The 27,156-nt window shown below is 41.7% G+C and overlaps 1 protein-coding gene across 1 annotated transcript in view; it reads left to right on the top strand.

Moving 5' to 3' along the window:
- adgra1b (adhesion G protein-coupled receptor A1b) overlaps positions 1-27,156 on the top strand; it is a 175,473-nt gene that overhangs the window by 19,224 nt on the left and 129,093 nt on the right. The window contains exons 3-7 of the mRNA XM_073481241.1: positions 10,728-10,799; positions 12,940-13,011; positions 13,507-13,578; positions 13,844-14,007; positions 22,413-22,626. Coding sequence (XP_073337342.1) covers positions 10,728-10,799; positions 12,940-13,011; positions 13,507-13,578; positions 13,844-14,007; positions 22,413-22,626 — 594 coding nt within the window. The remainder of the gene's footprint in view (positions 1-10,727; positions 10,800-12,939; positions 13,012-13,506; positions 13,579-13,843; positions 14,008-22,412; positions 22,627-27,156) is intronic.

The following is a 27,156-nucleotide window of genomic DNA, read 5'->3' as shown; positions in this document are numbered from 1 at the left end:
AGTAGCAGAAAATGGAAACACTCAAGTGAAGTACCTCAAAATTGTTCAGAAGTACAGTACTGCAGTAAATTGTAGTAAGTTATTACTCTCAATGTATATGGGTTACAGATATTAGTTATTGGCCTCGATTACTAATGATCTGTATTGGTATTGACCCAGAAAAAAACATTGGTTGATCATTGTTGTGCCCCAGATCTGGCCCATACCATACGTTCATCCGGCCCACATACCGCATGGAATGATGGCACTTGGGAGGTTCAAGCATTAAGTGGGCCGGATGAACGTGTCCGGTACAATTCTGCTATCTGGCCCTATATTTGACAAAAAATTTGCTGATGGTACTGGATGAAAGGTTAAAGTTATTACAGTTCATCCTGAGTCAAGCATAAATGTCTACACTCAATGTCATGATAATCATTCCATCCAGTTTTACATATTTCACTCAAATCTACAAGGGGTAAAGAAAAAGTCACAGAAGTCAATAGGATTCCTCTTCTGGCAACCATTAATATGTGCACATAGCATGTATCTATCGATACATCAATAATCTAAGACTTGCTGAGACTGTACTGTGGTGGACAGACCAACTCACAAACCGGTATTGACAGCCCTAGAGCTACGCTGCAAGTATGAATGAAAATTCAACAGCAAGATGCTCCTCCAGTTTTCCTCAGAACTATTTTTTTGGCAGAAAGTAGCACCAGGGAAAACTCTCCATTGCTAGTTCTGTGGATTATTTAAAGTAGCATCGTTTCTTGAAAAGGGGGCACTCCAAAAATTAACTGTTGTATTTTCATAAAATCATTACTGACGACACACAGGTTACAAAAAAAGAATGGTGACGATTGTATCTCGAAAGAGGGACGCCAAAAATGATGGAACCTACAATGCCCACAATGCAACCAACAACTTATTTTTACTTGAGACCTTCCTGTCTGGTGGATGCCCGTATCTTTTAAACTCCATGCCCCATGTTTATTAAATGTTTTTCTGGCATTCCATTCTCATCTAACTTTAAAGACCTTTTGCTGCACGGTAGCTGAATGAATAAAACACAGACATTTTTCTCTGTTTCAACCCGAAACAGAAAAAACAGACAAAAAAACAAGGTATGAATCAAATGGTGGATAATTGTTACACAGAATTTAAAGAACTCTCTAAAGAGCCACAAAGACACTATAAAACAGTCTTCACAGGCTGAGTAGTACTCCTAATGCTGAGTTAAGTGACCTTTATGTGTAAATTCAGCAGAGTTTCCCTATAGCTCTAATTTGTAACTGCTGTGAGTGCCACAAATGCAATTACACTTCCACTGATTGTAACTGAGGTTGAGGCAGAAACCTCAGAGACAGATGCATGAAAACCTGTTCACATTATACCAAAACTATCTGCATGGCTAGATAACACTGGGTGTAAGTGAGAAAATGTGTGTGTGTGTTTTTTTGCCTGTTGTCACCTCACTGTGCGCTCCACCCTAATACTGCCACCATCATCATGGCATTCAAGTCAAGCGCAAATGCACATCAGCAACTTTATTAATCTGCCAAGGAAAGCGCTTTTAATGGGATTTGCCTCTTCAGCCCAGATAGTGTCCTCTTAATGGATCCCTGTATGTTGGATGATGGCCTGGATCCCCCCCCCCCCCCCCCCCATATGGACACAAGCCCATTACCATCAGCCAAACTGGGTCCCATGGGAGCGAAGCAGGAACAAAGCCCATCACTGTTCTCTGGGCAGGACCCTGAATCTAGCTTTTGCCATTTCATCATGGGTTCCCACCGCAGGAGCTCTCAGTGTGTGAAGAATCTGTGTGAAACGGATGAGGCTGGCATATTTTTTCAGTTTTCACACCGACGGCGCTGCGTCTGATTTGACACTGGTGTATGATAATGTTTTTGATGGATATATTGGATTGAAAATATACATTTCGTGCAGCAAAATACGACTTACTTGCAAAATCTGCATGATCCATATCATGTAGAAGTGAAGAAGTGCTGCACATTTTCACTTGGGATAAAAAAAAAATTGAAGATTAAATTAAACAGACAATTGATTTTAGTGTTACACTCACTTAACAACACAATAAAAACAATAGCTCAGAATCATATATTGATATTACACTAAGGTAAAAGTGTTGTAAGATTGTTAGATGTATTCACTGCTCTTGAAATAAGCACACTCATTTGGGCTTCAGGCCTATTGTGTGTCTTTACAGTAGTTGTTACTTTTATTGTTATGGCTGTGGATGTGACAGCAGCTTTATTCTTAGCAGACTGTCTAAATGTTTTTTATTGAGAGCAGCTGCTCTTTTTTTTTTTTTTGTCTGTTTGACCAAACGTTATGTGTCTAGCCGGAGGAATTTGGAGGCAGGCTGAATAGACTGAGTGGACGTCGGCTCGGAGCAGAGACAGTATCAGAATTCAGAATGGCATCTGCAATTGCTCATTCTGAAAAGTAGACGTCAGACGTGCAAGGAGGCGTCCTTTAAAAAGTTTTGCAACTCCTGTTGTCCCCATCGTGAAGGCGACGTTTAGTCAGTCCTCCTCGTGAACGTGTCTCCTTGGGAGGTGATTGATGAGGGCGTGGCACGCCGCTGAAGGACACATCCTCCGGCTGGTTGTGCATAAGAATGTATGACGGACAGGGTGAAGTCCAGGCTCTGAGAGAGAGAAGCTCAATGATCACATGATCATAAAACGAACTGACCCTGAGGTTATCCACAGTGGGTCAAAGGTCAGAGGTTATTAATAGGGACAGCAGAAACAATGAGAGTGTTCTTGACTTGGTGGAATCGATAATACTTGATTAAAGCAGAAGATCACTCAATCTAAGATTAGTTTGTCACTTTGTCAATATTCTTCTTATTCAGTCAATTCATTTGCAGAAAAAAAACAATTGGGTTCAAAATCCTGAGCTCACTAGACCCCAAACACACCTCAGAGCTTTGCAAGAACTACTTGAAGACCAGAGCAGAACGAGGAGTCCTGACTGTCATGGACCTTTTCTCCACAGTCACCTGACCTCAACCCCACTGAACATTCATGGGGCCACTTGATGACTGAGAAATCCAAGCAGTCTGTGACTTCACAAGAAGCTGGATTTGCATGTACATGTACATGTTAACTTTTAACAAATGTACTGTTAAAATGATATTGTATTTATTATTTTCCTTTTTGCATTTGTTACATTTGAATCAAATGCAGAATAGAAGCTGTGGTCTCAGACTTTTGGACCCTAATGCATGTCTAGCTAATGTCATAGCTACTCTTTTAAGTAGTTGTCAATCCAGTGGTGACATATTGCAGTGGTAGTCTACATTTTCCAGATTTTCCTTGAGTGTCTAAAAGTATATCTATTTCCTTTTCTGTTTACCTAAGAGAGGACATGAAGAAAGATGACGCCTTAAATGGATCAAAGCACAGTCTTGAAATATGAATGCTTTTATTGTTTTTTTACAGGGGACCGTTGCTGGGTCACCGTTGAGGCGAAACATGTGAGCACCATGGGTGTAACCGACCAAGTTTGGAGAGACAGAGAGGACAGATTCTTCTTCTGTCCCTCCTGTGTTTCACCTCCCGGGGACTGTTAAGATTATCTTTGATATTGTCTTCAACAATTAAAAAAGCGGCAGATGGATGCTGGAACGCTGATAATCTATTAGGAACATTTGTAATCTTTATTTCCAGCTTGGGGAGTATTGGCAGTTATTTCTTGTTTAGTCGTGTTATGCTATGCTTGAAAAATAACAAGAGAGCAAGAGGGCCTTGCATCAGAAAGTTCCCTTGAAAGAATTTGCTTCACACTCTCCTTGAACTTGTGCTTTGCTCTGATAGAAATATCTCATACCGATGAGAACAGTAGCTCCCAAATAGGATACAGTTGCTGAGCTGTTAACCAAGAAAGTATCTTTTTCACAGTTCAGGTTTTTTCCGAGCTTTTTCCTCCATCTGCTATAACATTGCTTCTGTTGGTTTCATGTGCCTGTATTAATTTGGAGTGTAGGCTGAAATGAAGGTGTCCTTACATAAGCAAACGGCTTTTTTTTCTTTACTCCTTTCTGTTCCTCTAAGGCAGCGGAGAAATCTGAGAAAATCACAGCAAATACCCCATAAGCACTGCTCATCCACCTACTAGGAATAAATTGCACTCCAGCAGTGTTTGAGAAATGTTAATCACTGCCTCGACTGGGTTCAGACTGCGGAAATGTTTAAGTGGCAAAGACTCACATCCTTTCTTTAAAAACTGTGCGATTATATGTATATATACACTGAAAAAAACATGTATGCTGAATATTATCAGCTCTACATTGATGAGTGTTGACTGCTTTAAATAGGCAATTTGACTGCGATGTATGTCTTAGCCAAGATGGTTGAATTATTAATTTATCCCCCCTGGTCCTGTTGTACTTAATGTATGAATATCTCCATAATGCAAACATACACAGAGAAACGTCCGTTTGATGCTTTGGCAGCAGTAGCTACACGCCTGTCACAATGTGTACACACTCAGTCTGTTTAATTGGACTGAACTGTCTGACTGTCCACCTTTTCCCCCTCCTCAGTGAGCTTTCAACACTTATTTATTTACAGTCCAGTTGGTGGTTATCAGTCTTGATGAGTGGTATAATTCAGTGTGTGGCCAGGCCTTCCCTCAAAGCATCTGCAAACTGACCCATGAATATTTAACACGTGAATAAATAGTTTTAATAAACAGATTACGCATTAGCATCAGGGCTGCTGCCAATGAAGCTCACACTAAAGCTTGTTAATGACAGAGCCAGTTAATTTTTTAAAGGGATGATGAGAGGAGGTAAAGTAAGGAATGAGCTTCACAACCCAAACAGAATGACTTATATTTCTGCAAACCACTTTACATGTCTTTATGTGGCAACTTTACCTTTCTTTTGGTTCAATTGTCAATTTTATGTCGTGACAACAGTGCTCATGAAAAAATAAATAAAGTCAGTACGGAAGGTGGTATGTACCTGAACCTTTGGTTCTAGGGTATTTGGAGGGCTCTGAGTCGATTGGGCATGGTCCTGAATCCATCCGAGGACCGGAAGTGGTCCAAACCAGGAGTTGGGCTTTCGATGATCTGTAACTTTGGAACGGAGGCTCTGGGACAAATCTGGCATGTTCATAAGAGGGATCATGGTTGCGATTCGATCAGACGTTCCGTTTGGGAGTTGTCAGGGCCAAAATTGTTCCTCCAGAAAGTGTTTAGGAGCGTGTTTCGGGCCGTTTGGAGTCAGCTGGCACCCCTTTGTACGGTTATTTTTCATACTTGGAGATAGGCTCATGGCATAGAGGCAGGCCTGCAAAGTGAATGGGATGGATCAGAGGTTGGGATGGATCAACACTGAACTACAACTCCTGGCTTACAGCCTCTCTGAGGGGACACACTACCTTTTGTGCTCTCTCTGGTGGGGGGCCTTTTAAATCACGTTGTTATGATGCAGGGAAGTCGACCACTGTCAGCCATCAGTGATGGACAATGGCATTGTCTATCAGCCCAACCAAGACTATGAACATATCTGTGGTTTGATTTGCAGAAACATAAAATGCCAAGATTTTTCACTGGTGACTGGGCAGTGCTGCATGTGAAAAACACCTAACTTTGGCTAATACACTGTCTACTGTGTCCGTCTTTATTTTGCAACCTCCACTCAGGCTGCAACTACTGATTATTTTCATAATGCATGTGTATGTGTGTGTATTTATGTGAGAGTGTGTGTCCTCACTGCTCTGACCTGATTATTAGCCCTCTGATACATTTGGGATTCTTCTTGTTTACTGGAAACAAGGTGCCTTTACGTACACGCATCCCGGCTCCAGACACCAACATGCCACTGAGAAAAATGATGCAAGTTATACTAATGAATGTGTGTCATCGTCTCATTTCATTAAGTGTGCATACAATGGAATACATCATGCTGCATCACTTTCCATTTGGATGAGTGCCCAAGTGGCCGCAGCACTTTTATTTGCTTCTGTACTTCATGTAGAATTTGACCTTTTGTGGATCTGATGGTATTTTGATAATAACATCAACATTGTGATCTATTTAATGAGAGTCTGCATGATTAAATACTGTTCATAGAGAAAGAAGAGCTCTGTCTGGAGGCTGCGCCTGGAGCATGTGTGTGGTCTGGTCTGTGTTAGTGTCTGCACTTATACTCACAGTGAACGTGTGTGTATGTGTGTGCGCGCGTGCACCTCCCTATCAGTGTGACTGTGTGATGTGGTAATCATCGAGATTCAGGCAGGAATCTGCCCATTAGTGTCACATAGTGAGCAGGCAGATGTCCTCGGGGTCACATGGCTCGGGAGAAATCGAGCAGGCTAAGATATACAGAGCAGTTTAAATTAATTGGGAAGCACTTCAGTAGCTTTTCAAACATTAACCACAAATGTTGGAGTTTATACTGAGGGCTGCTCCTGCTCTTCAAACATGCCGGGCCGGGGGAGTAGAAAACGGTTATTGTTTAAACATTCATCTCATTTGAGCTGTTCCAGCTGTATCTACAGTGGATATGTGGGGCAAGTCTCCCCAAAGGTACCTATCATTTGTTTGTATTTGTGTGTGTGTGTACCATAAATTGTCAAATAGTGGTCAGGCCTTTTGTTTACCTCAACTGAAGAGAGAGATCTTATTTTTTCAGAGCCAGGACTTAGATTTTATTTCCCCTGTTCTGTTTTTATATATACTGTATGTAGAAGTCTGATTTCCTGTCTTTCCTGGAAGGCTTTTATAATGTAAAACTCTACACAGGAAGTGTGTACACACAGCATCATGTTAAAGTACAACTAAATAATCAGATTGAGAATAGTAGCATATTTCTGATAAAAAAGACCAACAGATTTGTGGTGAGTAGGTCGTTGCCCTGTTGTGGAAATAATGATGTGGAAATGTAAATTATGCTGAATTTACAATGCAAGCTTTATCTTATGCATATGCAAGCATCATAATTATAAAGGCAGTGTTTTTATTTTTGTGGCCTGTATTTGAGAGCTGGATTTTATCTGAGAATCTATGCAAATGCTTAGTTCCTTGTTATAACAAGTCAGTGTTTCCCAACTGGTGACTCGCTCCAAAGTTGGGCCATGATGGTCCTTTTTAAGAGGATCACAAGTGGGTTGCAAACATATCCATTTTCTCAAAAAAAAGAAGAAAAAAACATGTTTTTAAGCACTTTTTCCTCATGCAAAGTAAAATGTGCGGTTTTAAAGGCCTAATCCCATTTCCAGGTTTTTCCCCTACCCCTTGTTTCAAAGTAAACCACTTGCCCCTCAGAACAGAGTTACATTGAAACCCTCATATGCATCAGTTGATGGACGACCAGACATTTCCAATATGCCGTCTTCCGCTGTTTTGATTTCTTACTGTGGCAGTCTTGGTATTACCACAATGCCTTTTACTGTATCTGATGTGGATAGAAAAGCTTGGACGCTCGCAATTCACTCGGAAACTCATGCTATCAACCAAGTCATCAAATAAAAGGCAAGGTTAGCGGTGCTTGTAGGCTAGGCATCATATGCCATCAAAGGGGGGGAATGCAACATTGAAATACTTCAAAATGTGTCATCGGCAAACTGGTGCCGATTGTTTTATGCTTGGCCATCTAGTCCTAACACTTCAGCTTAGCCCTCTATCTCTACAAGAATCAGAACACTCTACCAGGAGACATGCACAAAATGGAGTGGTGCGGCTAAGCGGTAGGGCCACGGAGGTGTATTGGGACTGGGCCAAAATACAAGCAGCAATTGATGCCTGTAGTGTTGGTCACGTGGTCCTTACCTTGCACATAGTGGCGACCCTCCTAGTTAGTCGCTGAAACAGAAAGGAAGATAGTTCACTCCATAAGACAATAATGACATGGGGTATTTTACACTTTCACTCACATAAAACACCTCAGTATGATATGCAGTGAAATATTGGCCAGGTTTAAATCTAGCCTGACAACTTCTTTTCTTCTCTTAAATCATTTTCTCTTTTTTAAATAAAAAACTGCAGACCTGTTTACGGGGTATTCTCTAAAAGTAGTTTCAGTATGCACTTAGACTGGCTCCTTGAGACCCTAAACAGGACAGACTGAAATAAATCCGAATTGATGCAAAGCTGGTTTATGTGTGGACTGAGAAAACATGTTGATCCAAAGGCCAGACGTGTTGGAAAGTCATGGCTCAGATCTTGTTTGTGTGCATGCTGCTCATTTCTAAATGCAAAGGCGGTGTTGCACGTGGGTTAGTTGAATAGTTAGAAATCGTTGAGAATACTTTAGGAGACTTTATTTTTATAATTCTGTTGGGGCTCCACATAAAACAACAGCACATATTCCCCAACATAGTGACAGTGTGGCCTCTGATGCACCTCAGAGCTGGATTCCAATACAAACTTCACAATTTGATGTATGCACTGTAAATAATTATTACAGTTTGTTTTATCCTGTTTAGAATACCAGATGAGGACATTACAGATTATGCCAGACAGTCCATCACGGAAAAGGATGCAGAGAAGGATGCTAAATCAACTTTCAGATAGTTTCCTGTGATTGTTGAAACTTTTTGGCACCCAGTCTGTTGTATTATGCGGCGTACCCCACCCGTCTGGAACATCTGAATTTTATAATGCACAACCGTAATTTATAATGTTTATTTGGAGGTACTTGTTGGCTCAGGTCTGATGACTATAAAAGGTTGTTGTTGCGCCTGCGATGCCATCGTGTGTTTTATGTGGCTTTAAAAATGACCTGATACAGGGAGCTAGTAAAACAAACAAGGCTACAGGTGACACTTAAGGTAAACCTCTTTGGATAACAGGACGACAAAATAATGATGAGAATTATATTCACGGATATTTGTTAGTATATGAAAGCATTCAGAGGGTATTCAGATGTACATGTATGAATCCCAGTGATTCAAACTTGCAATTCAAAACCTCAATTTGAAATATCCCGTTTTTAATATTTCAAATTGAATGTTGTGTTTATTGATTTTTGTATGATAGTCCACTTTATATCGTTATATACATTGTAGATTGAAAACGTGTAAAGTTCTGGATATTTGGCTAATTCAGAGACGGCAGAGCAGTGAGCTGCGAGACGGTTCAGGATAAAAGGAGGTGCTGCAAGCACGATGGCTGACCTTTTGACCTGCACCCTCCACCCGCTCTTTTGCAGCGTATTGTACATGATCAAAGACAACTTGGGATGAGAGCGGAGATTAGAGCTAGCCGTCGGGCGACCCGACCGGACCGGGAGGTTAGCCTGTCAGGAAGGCAAGTTCAGTGCTCTTCCTAAGGCGTGCTACCTTGCTGTGTGACTGACCGATCCTGTCTACGGCAGGTCTCATTAGGAATTCTGATTGTGTAAAGTCAGCAGAAATAGAAAGCAGGTGTGTTCAGGTGTTGAGGTCATACCAAGTGCAGGGATTCATTCATACACCACTTGAAGAAAAAAGGCATGTCACACCTTTTTTTAGAATGATAAATATGAAAAATGAACACAGGATGTGCATTTACGCATCCTTTCTTTCTACTCAACCTGGTTGGAGGTTTCTTTGGGAGTCCTAATGGTGCAGACAGTGTGTTTTAACCATGGGCTGAACAGTTAACACAGGATACAGATCATTAACCCCAGATGAGAGTCATTTTTCTGCTGCTAATGATGGCCTGTCTTCCGTATGTGTAACTAATGCTTTAGATCCACCAAATTAGCATCAATAACTGTAAACCAACCACTGTTGAGGCTTCTCATACATTACATCCAGCAGTAGTTATGCTTCCTGTCTCTAGAGAAAATCTGCATGACAGTATGGCTCCTGTAAATCTTTCATTGTGTACTAAATGTAGTATGATGAGCTTTGATTAGGTAAAATGGAGCGTTTTGCTACCAAATTGTCCCAAGTGTCGAATAAAGAGAGTTCTAGCATGACTTTTATTTTCACTTTGGGACACTCTTGCCTTTCACAGTCCCACTGGTCTTGTTTTGTTTCTTTTGGCTGGCCCTCCTCTGCCCTGTGTGACTGTTATTTCATAAAAAGAAGTTTCACTCCAAGTTGAGCTACATTGTGTCTCGCATTTGGAAAAAAGGCACTGCCCTTCTTCTCATTCTCATCACACTGACTGGACATACAGTCCAAAAGTTAAAGGAAACCAGGGACACAATTTCAGGAAGTTTTCTTTGGCCCGCAGAGACAAACCAGAGAGGAGATTTTTCTGAGATCCATTTTTAGTAGCGTCAGAGGTTTTGGGGTGGGCGGTGAGGGTGGGGGTGGACAAGGAGCGCCTGGCTGAAACCGCAACATATGTGTTTTTGCCTGTTGGCTGGATGTGGTGTTGGTCTGAAGCGTGCAGGGTATTTGCAGCCCAGCTAACAGGTGCAGGTTAACTCTTTAATGAATGGCACCAGTATTTCTCAATTAGAAAAAAAGTGATATTTTAATTAGAAATTCTTTAGAGTTCTTTCCTTTATTCCCAACTGATAGCAAACCATTACTGTGTGAACTGCACTGTACTGTGTGAATGATAAAAAAACATCCTCATGTATGTTTTGAATTAATGATGTTTTCTTGGAAGGCCTTGGTTCGTACAGTCAGCAGGCAGCAAAAGTAATGCCTAGATAGATAGATAGATAGATAGATAGATAGATAGATAGATAGATAGATAGATAGATAGATAGAGCACTGATTTAAATGTGCTCTGACTCTTTCTCTCTCTCTCTTCTCCAGGGACCTGAAGAATAATTTGATAAGTACAGTGGCGCCCGGGGCCTTCCGTGGTCTGCTGGCTCTGAGGAGACTGTAAGTATGATGAAGCCTTGTAATAGCCTTCTCCAGGGGACACGGGGACAAGTTCTCTGGTTTTTTAGAGACAACGGGTGGGAGTGTCTAAAATACAGAGTGGGGAGAGGATTGAAACGTTCAACTGAGGCAAAAGTGATGAAAGTACTATTTGAGTCTTTTCTGAGGCAATGCTAAGTGAGGGCACAGAGCCCTTTTTAAGCTTCACATTAATATATACACATTCACTAGTGGGGTCTGCTAGGTGTGACCGCAGTCTGCAAGAGAAACTCTTGCGGGCACATCAGCAGGAGGTGTTAAGGAAAGGGAGAGCATTTGTCTTTCACTTTCTGTTAGTGGATTTTTGTCCAGTGTGAAAGGGGTTTATGTAACCTTTGCTAAAGGCACTTTAAATTCCCTTGCATTTCCCAACATTCTTGAGTCAGTGGCTTTGAAGACATAAACGATTCGACAGTCGGTTACACAGCAAAATGTAGCCACAGTCTGCTAACGCAAGCCAACATAGGGAGACTCAATGGACTGCTACAACCTGCAAGGCGGGGGTCATGAGACCACGGGGGTTAGATGAGCCAGTGCTACCGCTAGAGCTAATTAGCTGGTGTGTTTGCTGCTGCCACAGCAACAAGGACCAGGAATAGCTGACTGTGGGTTTTGCAATGTTGTTTAAAAATGTTTTTGTTAAAAAATGTAAAAAAAAAAAAAATTGGACTAATTTCAGGAGAGATTGATTATAGACAAGACTGTTCATGGACTGTTTATTTCAGCGGCTTTGAGCTGTTCAGGTCTCTAGCAGACCTTTTGCTGGGTGACAGACACAACATATAACCTGAGACAAGATCAGTGATAATACAAACGTAATACAGAAACTGATAAAACAACTTTAATAGACGCTTTAATGTGGTTCTCAAAATCTGATCGTATTTAGCAGGGAGGTAAGGCTTCCTACAAATCTTTAGTTTCCTTCTCTCACAGTCGTTCTTTTAGAGGTCAAAGGTTGAAGAAATCTGGCAGGTTACATAACACATGTTTCTTTTACCTTTCCTGTCTAACTGCAGGGACAGTCGTATGATACAATGGACCACTTTACCTTTTCCTACAGGTAAATACAGTAAGGTTAATGCCAAACCTTTCGTTCGTCTGTCACGTGACTCTCACCATGCGGGTCAGTCTGTTGAGAGTCTCTCAGCCATCATGAGCTACTGGTCACACCAAAGCCAAGTAACAGTGGCTCCAACAGCAACACTCTGAAGTGTATTGAATTGAGCGAGGATGCTTTTTGTTTTTGTTTTTGTTGTTGCACATAAAAATGTTTTTGCATTTTTTTCTTCTTTCAAAAGTTATCTTTTAAACTGTAAGTAACCCCAAAGGGCAGGTTTACAGTACTGCCTTTTGGATTTAAGCATCTTTAATCCTTAAGTGTTTTATAACAAACGTGGACTTTCAAGGTTCCATAAAACTTGAAATGTCTTCAACCTTGTTTGCAATGTGAAAAGACAAAGTAATGATTTTGGCCGTAGACAAAAGTAAAGTTCTAGGTTTTTCTTCTGTTTTTGGTTTCTTCTACTTGAGTAATTTTCTCGACGATTACTCTCATCTTGGCTTTCTACATATAGGCTCCAGAGTGAGTGACATGATTGCAGCCTGATAGTTAGTGGGATCTGGGCTGGCAGGGATGCAAGCGGTGAGTTAGCCACGCTGATTCGGGGCGCGTGTGCGCCAAGCTCGGGGAGCAGCAGAGTGCTAATTTAAGTGCTCCCCAACTGGTGATTACTCGAGTGCTCTGCTTATTTTCCCACAGCTGCTCCAGCAAAGCAGCTCTTTAATTACAGAGTGCGAGGGCACAGAGCCATGGACGCGACAGCGCACAGCCACTCACATACGAAAGCCCATTGCATTTGCATGTGTGTGTGTATGTGCAGTGTGTGCCAGCGATGGTTATATAGAGAGTAAAAGGTTACAGAAGGTCAGGACTTATATTCCAGGACCTTAAATAGATGAATGAACATGTTATGAACACATGCTTTCGCAGCTGTTTAGGTTTTCCATGTGTTAAGAAGGCAAGCATGCATGGAAACAGATACTAACACAGACCTGAAGACCTGAAGGAACCTCTTTGTTTTGCCCCTTTTTGTCCTTATAGGGACCTGTCCAACAACAGGATTGGCTGTCTCTCCCCGGAAATGTTTCTTGATCTGGGCAGCCTCTCAAAATTGTGAGTAACCCCTAAATTGAAAACACGCGTTGCACTGCATAATCCTTAATGTGCACTCCACAGAATATGGCGTTTGACATGGATTAAAGGGTAACTCCACCAATTTTACACATTGTGTGTGTGTGTTAACAGGTCTTCAGGAGGACTAATGCATTACTGTGGAAAAAAAAACACTATAAAGCCTTTTGTGGCTCCAGAGGAAGTATGCATGTAATCTTATAAATCGCCTCAAGTGATGTCACTCAGTGGCTACGTTGCATTGTGGGTAATGTAGGTGGCAGGTTTAGAAAAGGAAGAATACGTGGAATAAAAAAAGGTGATATCTCTCTAGATCAACGCAGCTTCCTCTGGAGTCACAAAAGGCTTTATACTACTTTTTCCACATTTGCAGTCATACTCTCCTTACCTACTTTTAAACACACTTTCATGTGACCCTTTAATCAAAATTCATTATTGATAAGGACTGACCTGTTTTCTTTTTTTTCCCACAAACAGGAATTTGTCAGGGAACATCTTCTCCACTCTGACCATGGGACTCTTTACACACCTGGTGGCTCTCAGAGTGCTGTAAGGCAAACACACACACACACACACACACGCACACACACACACCAGTGAGTCAGCATGCACACTGCCCTTGAAGTGGCACACTTAAGCAAATGAAATCATCGTTAATTGTATTAACAGCACCTGTGTTTTTCATGTTATGACATGTCAAAATGTCTGCTGTGACAAACGCGTATTGGATGAATGAAGTTCAGAGTGGTCACTTAAACCCAGAAACACAAGCACAAGCACACAGGATTTAACCGCTTGCTGGTTTTCCCATCAGGCACTTCAGCACTGAGACTTTGTTCTGTGACTGTCAGCTTAAGTGGCTGCTCCTCTGGGCTCGCAGCAACTCCGTGAGGATTGGCAACGACACGGTGTGTGTGTTCCCCACCCACCTCCACGGACTGGAGTTTCGCAACCTGCGTGAACAGCAGCTCAGATGTGGTGAGCACTTACTTAAGATATTGGTATGGGGGTTTGCATAGATTGGGTGATGTTTATTAACTCATGAATTGATGTGAATGTAGGCTAAGCAACAGGGAGTGAAATTTAAAGAAAACAGTAAAAAGAAAAAACACAGTAAAAGTGTTAAAAAGAATATAAAAAAGATTGACAGTATTCAATGTGTGATATTTTGTTGTTGGTAAAACTAGCTAGCACTAGCTTGCACATTGGCAAAACAACAATAGCGGTCGTTTACCCTTTTCCTAAAAAGGCCAAGTAGCAAAGCTAAAATCATCACCATTTAGCTAATGTTTCAGATACTTGTAGCATGTAGCTAGTGGCCTCAATAACACTGCTGCTGTATTTTGCTGCTAACTTAACTAGCTAGTACTAGCTTGTGCATTAGCTAGACAACAATAGCTGTTGGGTTTGCCTTTTAGCTTACAGTGGGAAAAGCCAGGTAATGTTTAATATATGCTGATACTTGTAGCATGTAGCTCAAACACAGTGTCATATCACTAATATACACTAGTAAGAAAGAAAATAATCAGCCCATGTTTGTAATTCACATTTTGTTGTTAATTTAACTACCAAGCACTAGTCAGTGCATTAGCTAGACAAATATAGCTGCACGGTTAGCCTTTTTACCCATACATGTTTAGAAACCTGTAGCGTGTAGCTCACAGTCTCATATTACTAACATTCCTCAGTCATCCAGGTCATGGCAATTCAAAGTGCTATATCCTCGGCAGCTGGACTTGTTTCAGTCATAGTATTTTATCTTTTACTGCAACAAACTGAATTTGTAGCATAAAGCATGATATCCTAGTCCCCAAATAATTCTACCCATAATTAGCACTGCTGTTAATTAGTTCATTAATTGCCTGCACCTGGCATCCCAGGTGTAAATCAGTCCTTGAGAAGAAGGCCGAGTGAAAAGCAGCAGGTCTCCGAGCTCTGAAATCTACTGTCTTCCAGACAGTCGGATAGGAAATGCTTAAAAAGTTTACTTTCTTTTAGGAGACACATTCACAGGAGAGGCTCTCGAATTTTCTTGATTGTTGAGGATAAATAGGTTGCAAAATTACAACTCCTGAGGGGATTAAATTCCTTAAACTACTTTTGGAGAGAGTAAGAGGTAGTGAAATTGATTCTTTTCTCTGAGAGAATAACACCGGGGCTGTGTGCTTCTGTTAACTTAAGAGACATTTTGAAATACCACATGATGTGACTCGGTTTCCCTAAAATGTGAGACTTTTTCTACAAAAGAAAACTCCTCAAATGTCCATTCGCATGCATGAATATCAGTGCATCCCTTGATTTTGTGTCCAAGTGAGGAACATTTAAAATCATCAAGCCTCTAACCGCTATTTCCGAGGAGATGTCTCCTTTTTTTTTTTAAAGGAGCAAATGTTTCAGGCCTCAAGGCAAGAATGAATGGTTTCTTAAGATGGATATTTTGCTGAGTTCCGACTAAAAGATCTCTACAAGATAAGGCATATCTATGCACTTTAAAAATGCCTCCTGAGACTTCTCATCAGCAAGAAACAGTTAAATTTCACTAACATTGTGTTTTCAAGTGGGTAGCACAATGAGAACATGATTAAGTGGATCTATTCTGATAATAGGTTTCCCTCTCTGCTGTTATCTCTCCACCTGCTGTGAACTGTTTGACAAGCCTAATATCAGGTGATAATTTAGTACAAAATTGCCAGCGAGAAAAGCTCTGGGCAAAAAAAACATCTCATAATACAGTCTTTGCCCTATTATGTACCACCTGTGTTAGGGGCAGCAGTAGGCTTTAAAGCCAGGGGTGTGTTTCAGAAGTTTGCGAGTTGAAATCCTTGGATCAGCTGAACAGATGTGTGCTGGGGAAATAAATGACCGATGCTCTTCTCTGCCTCTTGCATCTCTCCCACCAAACAACTGAGCTGCACGATACTGAAAACTGACATTATGATTTTGGTTTTGTGCATACAGTAGCAAAAAATACAGAAGACAGAGTCTAACAATGACTTCTTGGTAGATAACTGGCGGTTGATTTGCATTGCAGAGATACGTGAAAGTCAGGAAACTTGTTTATTTGCAGTTGTGACTGTGAAATTTAAAGATATACAGTTAAACACACTGATCCAAACTATATATTACCTCCGCCAAGGAAGTAATAAGCTCAATATAACATCGCACGTGGGTCCGTTTGTTAGTTGGTAGGTTGGTTTGTCTGCAGGAGTACACAAACCTACTGAACGGACTTCCATTAAACTTGGATGGAGGATGGGTATTGAGATGCAAATTGAGATAAAAGGGATGAATCCAGGATTCTTGTCACACTTTCTTGAAACATTGCGAGATTGTTTTTTTGACCTTTTGGTTAATTTCTCGTGGATCTTGATGAAAAACGTCTGGTGTATTTATGTGGCTGGTGTCTATGAGTAAGTAGAAAAGGGCACCGCTGGGCCTTGGTGGAGGTATGAACTCTACTGAGTGCCTGCTTACACATACTGTGTTGGTTTGCTAATGTCTATGATATCTACCCAACAGCAACATCTCAGACTAATTGCTAGTTTGGGTTAAACTCGGAAGCTGTCATTTTTTTCTTATTCCGTGGCCCATTAGTTAAAGTGTTGTTATTAATGAGATGTTGAAGCATCAAACATGCATTTTAGATGAATGACACTTTGCCAGTGGTAGAAGACTATTGTTGAACTGGGCAGTTTTTTTTATTATAGATGTTGTTCACTGTACAGTTAGTAAAGCCCACTGAGGCAATGTGATTGTGATATTGGGCAATATAAATAAGATTTATTTGATTTGATATTGGCAGTTGCCAGGTTTGAAATGCAGGTGGTCTTCATTTCCGCTCCACCAATTATCCATAAATAGATGCAGAAACTTAAACACTTGCTTGGAGACCAGACAATAAGAAGCACAATGTGGTTTAATAGATTGTGATTCATGAGTAAGTTTCTCCAACAACAGCAGCTGTCCTTATGCTCGACTGTGGATATTTATAGCGCTGCGCTCCCGCATGTACTGCAGACCATCATCAATCGGTAATATCTCAATCATCGTTATTAAACGTTGGGATGTATGATCAGTGAATGATATATAGAGCTTACACTGAAACAAACTTTACTAAACACTTTACTTAACACTGTGTAGACCCCAAAATGATATCACAATCCATGAAACTGGCAAACAAGCTGAACAAACAATGTTTTACTCTAATGTTATGTGTCTCACTTTATATTTTTGATGCCACTTCATCATTTTACCTGCAGCTATCTCTAGAAAAACATGTGTAGGCTGGTCTGAAGTATGCATGAGGCAAGCACATTCACACCACAGTACTTCCTTTATAAATACCAGTTGATGTGTTTTTGTGCATACACATTATACATCTGGCCGTAGGTGGAAGGAAGGACGAAAGAAAGAAAGAAAGAAAGAAAGAAAGAAAGAAAGAAAGAAAGAAAGAAAGAAAGAAAGAAAGAAAGAAAGAAAGAAAGAAATGCCAGTGGAGATGTAAGCATAAACCTTTTCAGACTAAATGACTGTGAAGACTAAAAGATGGACATCGAGACGGACATTGTTGAAGTGTAATTTCTATCAGCAGTTTGTGCATCAAACAGGGTTTTTAAACAGAACAAAATGGCCTCTTTACTGACTGGAAGCTGTTAGCTACAGCGAAGAGAAATCCAAGAGTCTTTACTTTCTTTTTTTTTCTGAAAGACTGGTTACAGACAGGCAATCTCCCCCTGCCTCCCTCCCCGTCTCCCCTCCGTTGCGCTATCTCGGTGCTCCGTGCTGCGGTCCACAGGGGAATTGTATCTCATATGTGATAGAATCATCCTCCTCTTCTCCTTACATCTGGATCACGCAGGGGATATTGCTCTGGAATGAGAAAATCACTGGTTAGTAGTAGGGTATGGCTATGTGTGTGCCTGTGTGTGTGTGTATGTGTGTGTATGTGTGAAGTGAGGACATCTTATATGAAGATGCACTTCATGCATGATGTGACACAGTTTTCAGGCAACTAATGAGGATAAATGTGTCCCAGCCTGCACCATGTACATGTCCCCCCACCCACAGTTGGTGTTTTTGTATACACAGACAGCGCCATCCTGAGACGTCTGGAGTTATTCTATGTAATCCTAATTGTATGTGTTTTTCATTTGCGCAGAACAATCCAAAGCAATTACAGGGTAATTCTGCACAGTGCACAGACAAAGAGCCATGAGTGGTATCCAGTGGCAGGACGTGGAGCGCTCCTTTCCAGCCCTGAAGCATCCATTATGGGATTACAATGATAACGTTCTGGGCTCCCCGCTCTCGCCATGCTTGGATCCATCCGCCTCTCAGCAGCACAACTCCATCTTACAATACCTTATTCATTCACTTGGCAACAAGCAATTTTCAATTGGATGCAGTGTGGTGCTCTAACAACCATATTCTTTAATGTTACTTGATGGTTGTTATTTTCATATGGCTTGACTTTTGTAAGAGAATGTCGTGCAGCCGTGAACACACCGGTCGGGACCTTGTTAAGGGTGTGTGGATGGAAATATTGCTCAGCACCTGATGCTAGGTTCTTGTTATCAAGAAAAATGATGGGATGGGATGAAAATATCCCTGTTTCCACACTCACACACCACCTAAAATATTAATATTTTCCCACTGAGATTTTCCCCCATTGTTTTTACGGAGACATGTCATAGAAGATGCATCTGTTTCTTCCTCCAGCAGCTCCAGCGTGATGGCTAGCAGATGTCTGCACCACACATTCCAGCAATGAGCCCTTGTCCCTGTGCTGATACAGGTCGGGTACTGCCTGCAAATGAGGGGGAACGAAGGAGTGTGTGTAGCTTCCTGCCAGGATCAGGTGCTTCCTGTGTGGAGGTCAGGGCAGGCGTCTGTCGGACTCATCTAGCTTCAGCCTTCTGGTTCTTTAACACTGCTGGGATGAGAGCCACTGCACAGTCCAGAGCTAACATGCCATGTTGTGCACTGCAGGACTAGCCTCTGCTTTCTATAACAGTATTTACTGAATGATGACACAGCAGTGCAATTGCACTTTCTGGGCATCATGTCATTAAATTAAGTTTCACGTGCAAGCCCGTGTCTTTTAGCCTGTGGCATGCCTCTAATAATTTAATGACATAAAAGTATCATGAAATATAACTCAACATATTCTGTCATATGGGTCTTTGAAGTTCAGTCACACACCTCTTTTAAAATGAGTTGCTTTGAGAAAAGGATAATGAAGTGACTATTGAACCAGACATGCGGGCGTCCATCTGAGAATGAGAATGTCTGCTCATTTTATTCTCAAAACATTTCTGGTAGGGATAAAATTCAAAATTGAAAACGTCTCTTTTTGAATAAACAATGAAAATATCCATCAAGTATATATTTCTGTCCATATCAGACAGCAGTTGTACAATAAAGGTCTTTATTGTTGGAGACAAAATCATAGCACTTACCATAATAACTGTGTAATGCTAACAGATGCAGAGAAACGTGGAGCCTGCAGGTACCAGTGTGTGAATAATTATAGATTCATAGTATTAGTTTTATGAATTAATTGATGGATTAAAATTGGACTGGTCGGATCGCACACATTTTTGTCCTGCTCAGACAGCCGGTCAATTGAAGAAACAGCTGGCCAATCAAAGCTCCTGTTGTCTCTCTGTGGGTTGGACATTCAATTTGAGGTGACACACTGTGTACACATAATGTTAAAACATTAAAGAGACTAAACATTGAAGCAGGAAATACATTAATTCTGAGATGGAGTATGATAGGCATACTAATAAGTAAATCAAATAAATAAAAGAGTACATTTTAAAGTAAAACGTTTTTATTTTTAAATTGTATTCATTCCTGTCATGAAAAAACGACTGTTGCAATCAGAAATGTGTCTTGTGCTGACAAATATTTGGTGAATGATCGCAATCAGGGCTATCCATGGTAACAAATACACTGCATTTCCTGTGGCGGCTGCACAATAAAAGCCTCTGTTTGGCCAGTTGAACACGTTTAATTTGAAGCAGATGCAGAAGGATCTGATAAATCATTTGTATAAGCAGTAACTTCATATAGCTCTGACTTTTTTAAGATTGAATAGTAAGCAGTGCTGCTGTTTTTAATGAGATAAAAAACATGCTGGATTACACAACGCATGAATAGGTTGCTTGCCAATGACTCCTAAAATGACATACAGTATATCACTGTTCCAAAAACAACATGATTGTTGCAGCGTGTGGTCGCAGTTTGGTTTGGTTTAGACACTCAAACTACTTTGTAAGGTTGAGGAAAACATTGTGGTTTGGATTAAAATCACAGCGTTACTTCTGTAACTTCAGTTTCGAAGGTTCCTTCGTTAAGTAAATAACTAAGTTAGTTGGCAGAACTCACCGTTGACTTCTGGTTTCACATTGGACACAAACAGCAGCCTCCTGAATAAAAGTCCCATGCTTGTTTAACAAGACCATCCATTTCAGGTCTCCTTGCTATAAGCATTTTTTGTTCTTTGTACCACTTCTCCTTACTTCCTTCTTTGCAGTTGTAATAATTACTTTGGCCACTAGGGGTCGCTGCTTAACAACAAACGTAAATGCGGTATGGGTGGTTAAAAGCTGTATTCATAGTTGACCTATATTTTTCTGAAGAGGCCCGGCTGGGATTGCATGGATCTTTTTCCTGTAGATCCTTAAATCCGTAAATGTTTGTGAAGGCAGTCTGAATCCAGTGCAACAATGGCCAGTGCAAATCTGGACAGTATAAAAGTCACACACTACAGACCGCTAGCACCAGAAATAAGTTAGCTGTATCCTAACAAAGCCCTTTAAGGGTGCAACAATGTTTCTTCCACACACTGAGCCACACTGCTTATATACACACTCTTAATTACACTCACATACAGACGCCCCCATCATCATGCCTCTGTCCCTGTCTCTCATACTGTACACACACACATACACACACACACACACACACAACCAATAATTGCATTTTGCTCTGGCAGTGTCCAACGGGCGAAGGCAAGCAGCCACACTCTGATCCTTGGCTCAAAGCGTTGTTTCAACAGTATCAGCATCAGCCAAGTCAACAGTCAATGGCCCCCATGCTGTTTCTGTTGTGTGTCAGCCGCAGGAGATAACAAAGCCTCAGCCACTGTTGCTGGGGACGATCATAGAGTCTTAACGCTCTAACAGGGTCAGCTTGAGTAATTACACAGAGATGTCATCATGGAAATCCCAATATTAGTGACAGATTTTTAATGTTGCTCTCGAACACATGGCACTTTTGATTATGCACCTATGATTATGAATTACTTATCTAGAAAATTGAGGTCAAAGCTCTGCATGTGTTAATAGCCGTGGTTGTTTAGCGGGTTATGTATTACCATAAGCAGCCTTCTCTGCACGAGGGAAATGTTAAGTTGAGGGCTGCAGACATTTAGCCACATCACCTGACATGGATCTTTAAATGTTTTTCTTTCCAATGCATGGAGCAGTAAAGGACTTTATGACCTATGTATCGGATTGCCTGTCAGCAGCAACATCCACAATTGATTGGAATACAAGCGAAGGCAAAGCGCTTGCTTACGCTGCTCTTTGGAGCATGTCCAAGGAAATGTCTTGTGCGAACGAACTCGCTCTGAAGGAATTCCCAAGTTGGTACAGTGAGCTGGCACGACCCTGTTGTAATCCTAGATTCATGGCCGGTTCATGCTCGCCAAGGAAAGCAACACCGATACATCTCCGCGGGTATTTGGAGTATGATATGATCAATCAGGTCCTGAGGTGTTTCTCACTAAAAATCAAACCCCCTCTCATATTCAGGCACTGGACTAAACACTCCCCTGTCTTCTAATCTCATCCTTATCGCAGCCTTATTCTCTGGCAAAAAGGCTTGAGGACTTATCCAGCTGCTAGGTAAGTAATCCTATCACTGGTGTTGCAGCAAGCCACCATTGTGAACATGTAAGGAGTCAAGGAGAGTCCAGGGGAGCGCTCAAGGCTGTTCTCCTTTATCAGCTGCTGTTCATCTCATGCAGCAACAGCAACAACATGTAGGAAGACGGGAGAGGAGGGTGACCTTGACAGAATGTGTTTATGTGTGTGTGTGTGTGTGTGTTGACAGTATTTTAAGGGCATGCATGTTTGTTGATATGAGTCTGATTTTGATTCATGAGTTTAATTCTGCATTCGAAGATGTTAACACTGCTAACATGACAGATAAGATCCTGAGCACAGGACATGGATCCCCTCACTGCTCCATCCTTCCTCCATCTTTTCCTCTCAAGGATGGAAGAATGACCTCTCCTTCTCTCCCTCCTCTGGAAGGGGGAAGGGAGGGTTTACAAGCTGACCTCCCCCTTTTATCCTCTCCTCATCTTCCAGATGGACCTCTGGAGATGCCCCTCTTCCAGCTCATCCCATCCCAGAGGCAACTGGTTTTCCGTGGGGACCGTCTCCCGCTGCAGTGCACCGCCTCCTACCTGGACCAGTCGGTGGAGCTGCGGTGGCGTCACAACGGCCACGTCGTGAGCACGCAGGAGGACCGGGGCGTCTACGTGGAGGAAACCCTGCTGCATGACTGCTGCCTCCTGACCAGGTACACGTAGAGGAGAGTGGAGGGAGGGAGATGGCGGGGGGGAATGTGAGCTGAGAGCTGATTAGCTGCTGACTGGCCTGTTGGCCTGGCACACACGCACACAGTCCATCCAGGCAGATAAAGTCAAAACACACATGCAAATAAGCTGCTGCATAAACATAAACAGTGAAAAAACTTACATGTTCATTGACACACCAACACCCCTCTCCCCGTCTCTCCCTCACCCATAGGAGCTGTGATTTACCTTTTGTTATTGGTGCCCTTGATAAGGATCTGAAAGGACAGGACAGAATTGGCTTGGCAGCGTGCCAACACCTCATAGCAATCTGCGGCTCGTCTCTAGAGGTTGGCCGTCCGGCCGATCCCTCAACGCTGGTGGAGCGCTAGCTGATCACACGCTAAGAGGAACAGATGCTGAATCATAATTGCGGTGATAAAGTAGACTGGCAACACTGGCTTCGCACATTTTTCTGCTAGAAGACGTTGCCGCAAGCCTCCATCCTCTTCCTGTCTTTGTTTTCGCGGTGGTCTGCGGCGCGTACGGGTGTGTGTGTGTGTCTGTGTGTTATAGTAAATGTGTTTGACGTAATGCCGTGGCAACATGGCTCAGATGCAGGAGCACATTGCTGTTGATTACTTTAACTGCTGCCTGTTCTGACTCGGCCTCTCTAACATAAATATTGATGGAGTGCTGACAGAAATATGTATCCCTGTGTCAACAGGGCTGCGACGCCTCTTGTTGTGCGGCTTATTTGGCAGCGAGAATGCCAGCTGCTTTTCCGCTCCATATATATAAGGTGTACCGTTCCCCTGACTGCACAAAAACGCAGCAAATAGTCAATATTTTATCTTTTCATTATGTACCAGCTCACTGTTTGACATTCTCAGTGATCCCTGTGGTGAATGCACTGTCTTCAATAACCGGATTATAGATTAGAGGAAGAACTTTTAGTGTCTTTGTCTCTCAGTCGTGATGATTCTTGGCAGTTCATTTTTATTGAGGTATTCATCAATAGGGGTCGAGGCAATACTTTCAATACTCAGTGTCCTTCACTACTCATTGCCTACCATTATAGCAGTGATAGGAACTGAAACACTATACTTAAAGGTCCATTTGTAAGAAAGTTGACTTTTGAGTGTCATTCCCAACTTTAAGGTACTTGTAATTTACTTGAATAGAGTTTATGCCTCTTTACACTTATACTGTGCTACATCTCAAAGATAAATTGTATTATATTGTCCACAAAATAAAATTTGACAGCTATATTTGATCAAGATTTTATGTACATGACACAATCAAACACTGAAGCTTTTAGATGGCCGACGACCCGACAAACAATCCCAAATCAGTATTTGACGAGTAAGGAAACCTGAAGCATCAGTATTACTGTCTTACCAACAAGAGCTTTAACTAATAAAACTCAACGGCTTTTTCAAGTCAATCCTATGAAGCATATTAACCCGATAATATGTTTTTTGTCACAATCCATGATAAAAATCTTGTATTGTTCAATCCCATAAACCAACAAAGAGCTAAAAGAAGAGTAAATATTGGACACAACGCAAAATGAATGATAATGTTGCTCCATGTCTGATAGATGTGTAAATAAGCCACTATTTTCTGACTTTGGCACCCCTAGTAGTTGTATCAAAAAAGGTTTTGGCAAAAGGTGAAATCAACACTTTCCAAAACTATATGTCATATTAATCATTTAAATGATGATATAATCACATAAGAGGCAATTAATTATCCACTGTAAGGCGTCATTGTAGGAAGAACTCAGTATGCAACTGACCCTTTATGCTGTCTGTGTACTGACGATGTCTATCAGTCTTCTGCCTCTCAGTCCCATCAGCATAAACTGTTCTGCTCCCCATCTCCCCCGACTCAAAAACAAGTCTGCCATAATTTCAACTCTACTCTTCCAGCTCAGTGTCCCAGTGGAACATAATGAATTTCTCATTGCTCCCATTCTGATTAGGGCCCCGCTTGAAATTACCCACTGCTCTCCCTCTTGTGTACACAAATAATGCAATTTTCTCCCCCAAGTGAAACCCATTCAGGTCATGTTGCTCTTGGCACACAAAATGTCTCCCTCCTGTAGAGAACCTGCACAGAGCGCACATCATTTCCATAGCTGATGAGTGCGTAACAGAGCTGCGTCCAACAAAAACAATCTGCTGTGTCTGGACTGAACTTCACCCTTCGCCCTGAGCTCTATCTTAAATTGCCGTGTTGAGAGAGACGTGTGGGGGAAATTAAAGTCCTGTGACTTCACTGGTCTAGCACTCGTTAAGTCACACAAAAAACGTAACTAATGTTGTGGCCTTTGACATGCCAGACGCTGTCAATGCTCGTTTAGAAACGGCGGACAATATATTAGTCATTACAGCCCGTGGTGATGTCGTTCACCTTGGATAAATGTGCTGTGAGTCAGTCAGCCTCGCCCTGCATGCCCCATCAGAGGGGAAAGACTGAATACACAGGATTTAGCGCGTGGCTTAAAGCCCTCGTCTGGATTTGTCGCACAGTGTTGAAGCAATGTGAGCAGAGATGCCAAAGCCTCAGTGAAGTGACCTCTTTGAAGGTGAACCCAAAATGTTTTTGTGGCTATTTTCTCAGCTCATCCTGCCTAAGGCTGCATCAGGCAAACAGCCAGTAAAGTCATCAAAAACATGACATGATCTTTTGCTTACTGAAACAGGCAGAACATCATGAAATATGTTTTGTAATTTTTGTTTTGTATTGTAGTTTTGTTCCTTTCTTCTCCCTCCCACTTTCACACTGTGCTGTGTCATTATAGCCTCTTATTCACTGGCACAGGTGGGCCGATAAGCTGATCCGTTTACATAGCTCACTGTGAGAAGCAGCAAAAAACCCCGGCCCCATGAGGCCTGATGATTCTGCGATGTGGGCCAGACTCCTGCTGAGTAATGGTGTCAAGCCAAACTCGCAGTATTAGCTATGCTAGCGGCAGCAGTGGGACCAGCCTGTGATTCATGTTTCATTAATCAAACATTTTAGAGCCCTGTAGCTAGCTACGGCAGACACTTTGGATGTATCTTTCTTAATCCTCTCCATTTTTAATCAGGCTAATCTTGCACAAAAATGAAGAACCTGGTTTGGAAGTATTACTGAAGGCAAAGGAAAAGGGAAAGTGTCTCTCCCTGCCTCTTCCTCTGTGTCTCTGTGGGTGATCACTCGCTTTTTGTTTTTTTATTTACAACTCTCTGCTTCTGCTCACAAACATTAATTTCTTTAAATTCTCCCCACATCTCTTTCCTCTGTTATTGCATTCTACTGTGTTGTCTATAAACGCCTGCCTCTGATGCACTTTGTGTTGTTTTTCTTCATTTTCTGTCGAGAATTTGGTCTGTTTACAAACTTCAGTTGCTAAGGAGACCAAATTTGATCATGTCCACACGTTTGCAATTGTACCTCAGGGATCGTCTATTTACCGCCTGCCAGTTTTAGTCAATAAAGAAAAACAAAAGCTGTTAGTTACATTGGATGAAGTTCAACAAGGATCAAGTCAAGTGTTAATTATTAACGGCCTACATGATGTATTGTGTAAAGGAATGGATGGAGTGGGTTAAGACAAGAAGCTAATATGATATGGACGCTGCTCCAGTGGGAATAGTATATCCATTGTGTCTAAGTGAATTATGGCCCTGTGTGTCTGTAAATATTGAACATGCACTTGTTCACCTGCATGCACAGTTGGTTCAAAAAGTCTGAGAGCACTGTCAAAACGGTTGTATTTTTCATTTGTTTCAAATGTAATACTATCTTTTTCATTACTAATGATAATATCAGCTCAACAAATAAAGTTAAAGTGAATTTCAGAATATGTCTGGAAGACTGGGAAACCAGGAGGAAGGGGTTTAAAGAGACAGGAGCATTTCAGACATAGGGGGAATACAGTGCTGTAGCGCTGGACAGTATGAGAAAACTGATGTGTTTGTGGACATTTTCCAAAGATTCTACTGTTCACTTGAATAGTTCAGCTATTATCATTTCTGATGAAAAAAAAATGGCATTCTATTGTTTGCATGAACAAAAAAGGTCTATTGCTCCTGTTGGCGTCTGAACATTTAAGAAAACAGGTTCAAAAATTCACTTCACAAGCTGTGACGAAACACAAAGTCATAAACTGTGATCAGCAAGCTCGCTTTGGAACATTTGTTGGGTAGAGGGGACAGATTGAAAGTTTACAGTCTCGTAAGCAACATTATGTAAACAAATTGTTAAATATCAGCGCGCAAGCATAAATGTTCCTAATGAGTCCTCGGGGAACTGCTCCACAATGGTGCAGTGTTACTGTGGATGTAGGTCAGTGCTTTGTGCATGGCTTATGTGTGCCCCTGCCCCACTGCTGCTCACATACTGGGACGATTTCTTCATATGTTTATTATGTGAGGACGACCTTTTTTCTTTCTGGAAAGCGGACCGGCCATTGGATGGTTTCCCCTGCTCGCCTTGTTTTGACTGGATGCAGCAGTTCACCGGGGACGTTTGTGATCAGGCTG

This window comes from Pagrus major, chromosome 15, assembly GCF_040436345.1.
Source record: "Pagrus major chromosome 15, Pma_NU_1.0".
In the NCBI taxonomy this organism is placed as follows: domain Eukaryota; kingdom Metazoa; phylum Chordata; class Actinopteri; order Spariformes; family Sparidae; genus Pagrus; species Pagrus major.
The sequence above is the reverse complement of the archived record's forward strand: the minus strand, read 5'-3'. Positions and strand labels throughout refer to the sequence as shown.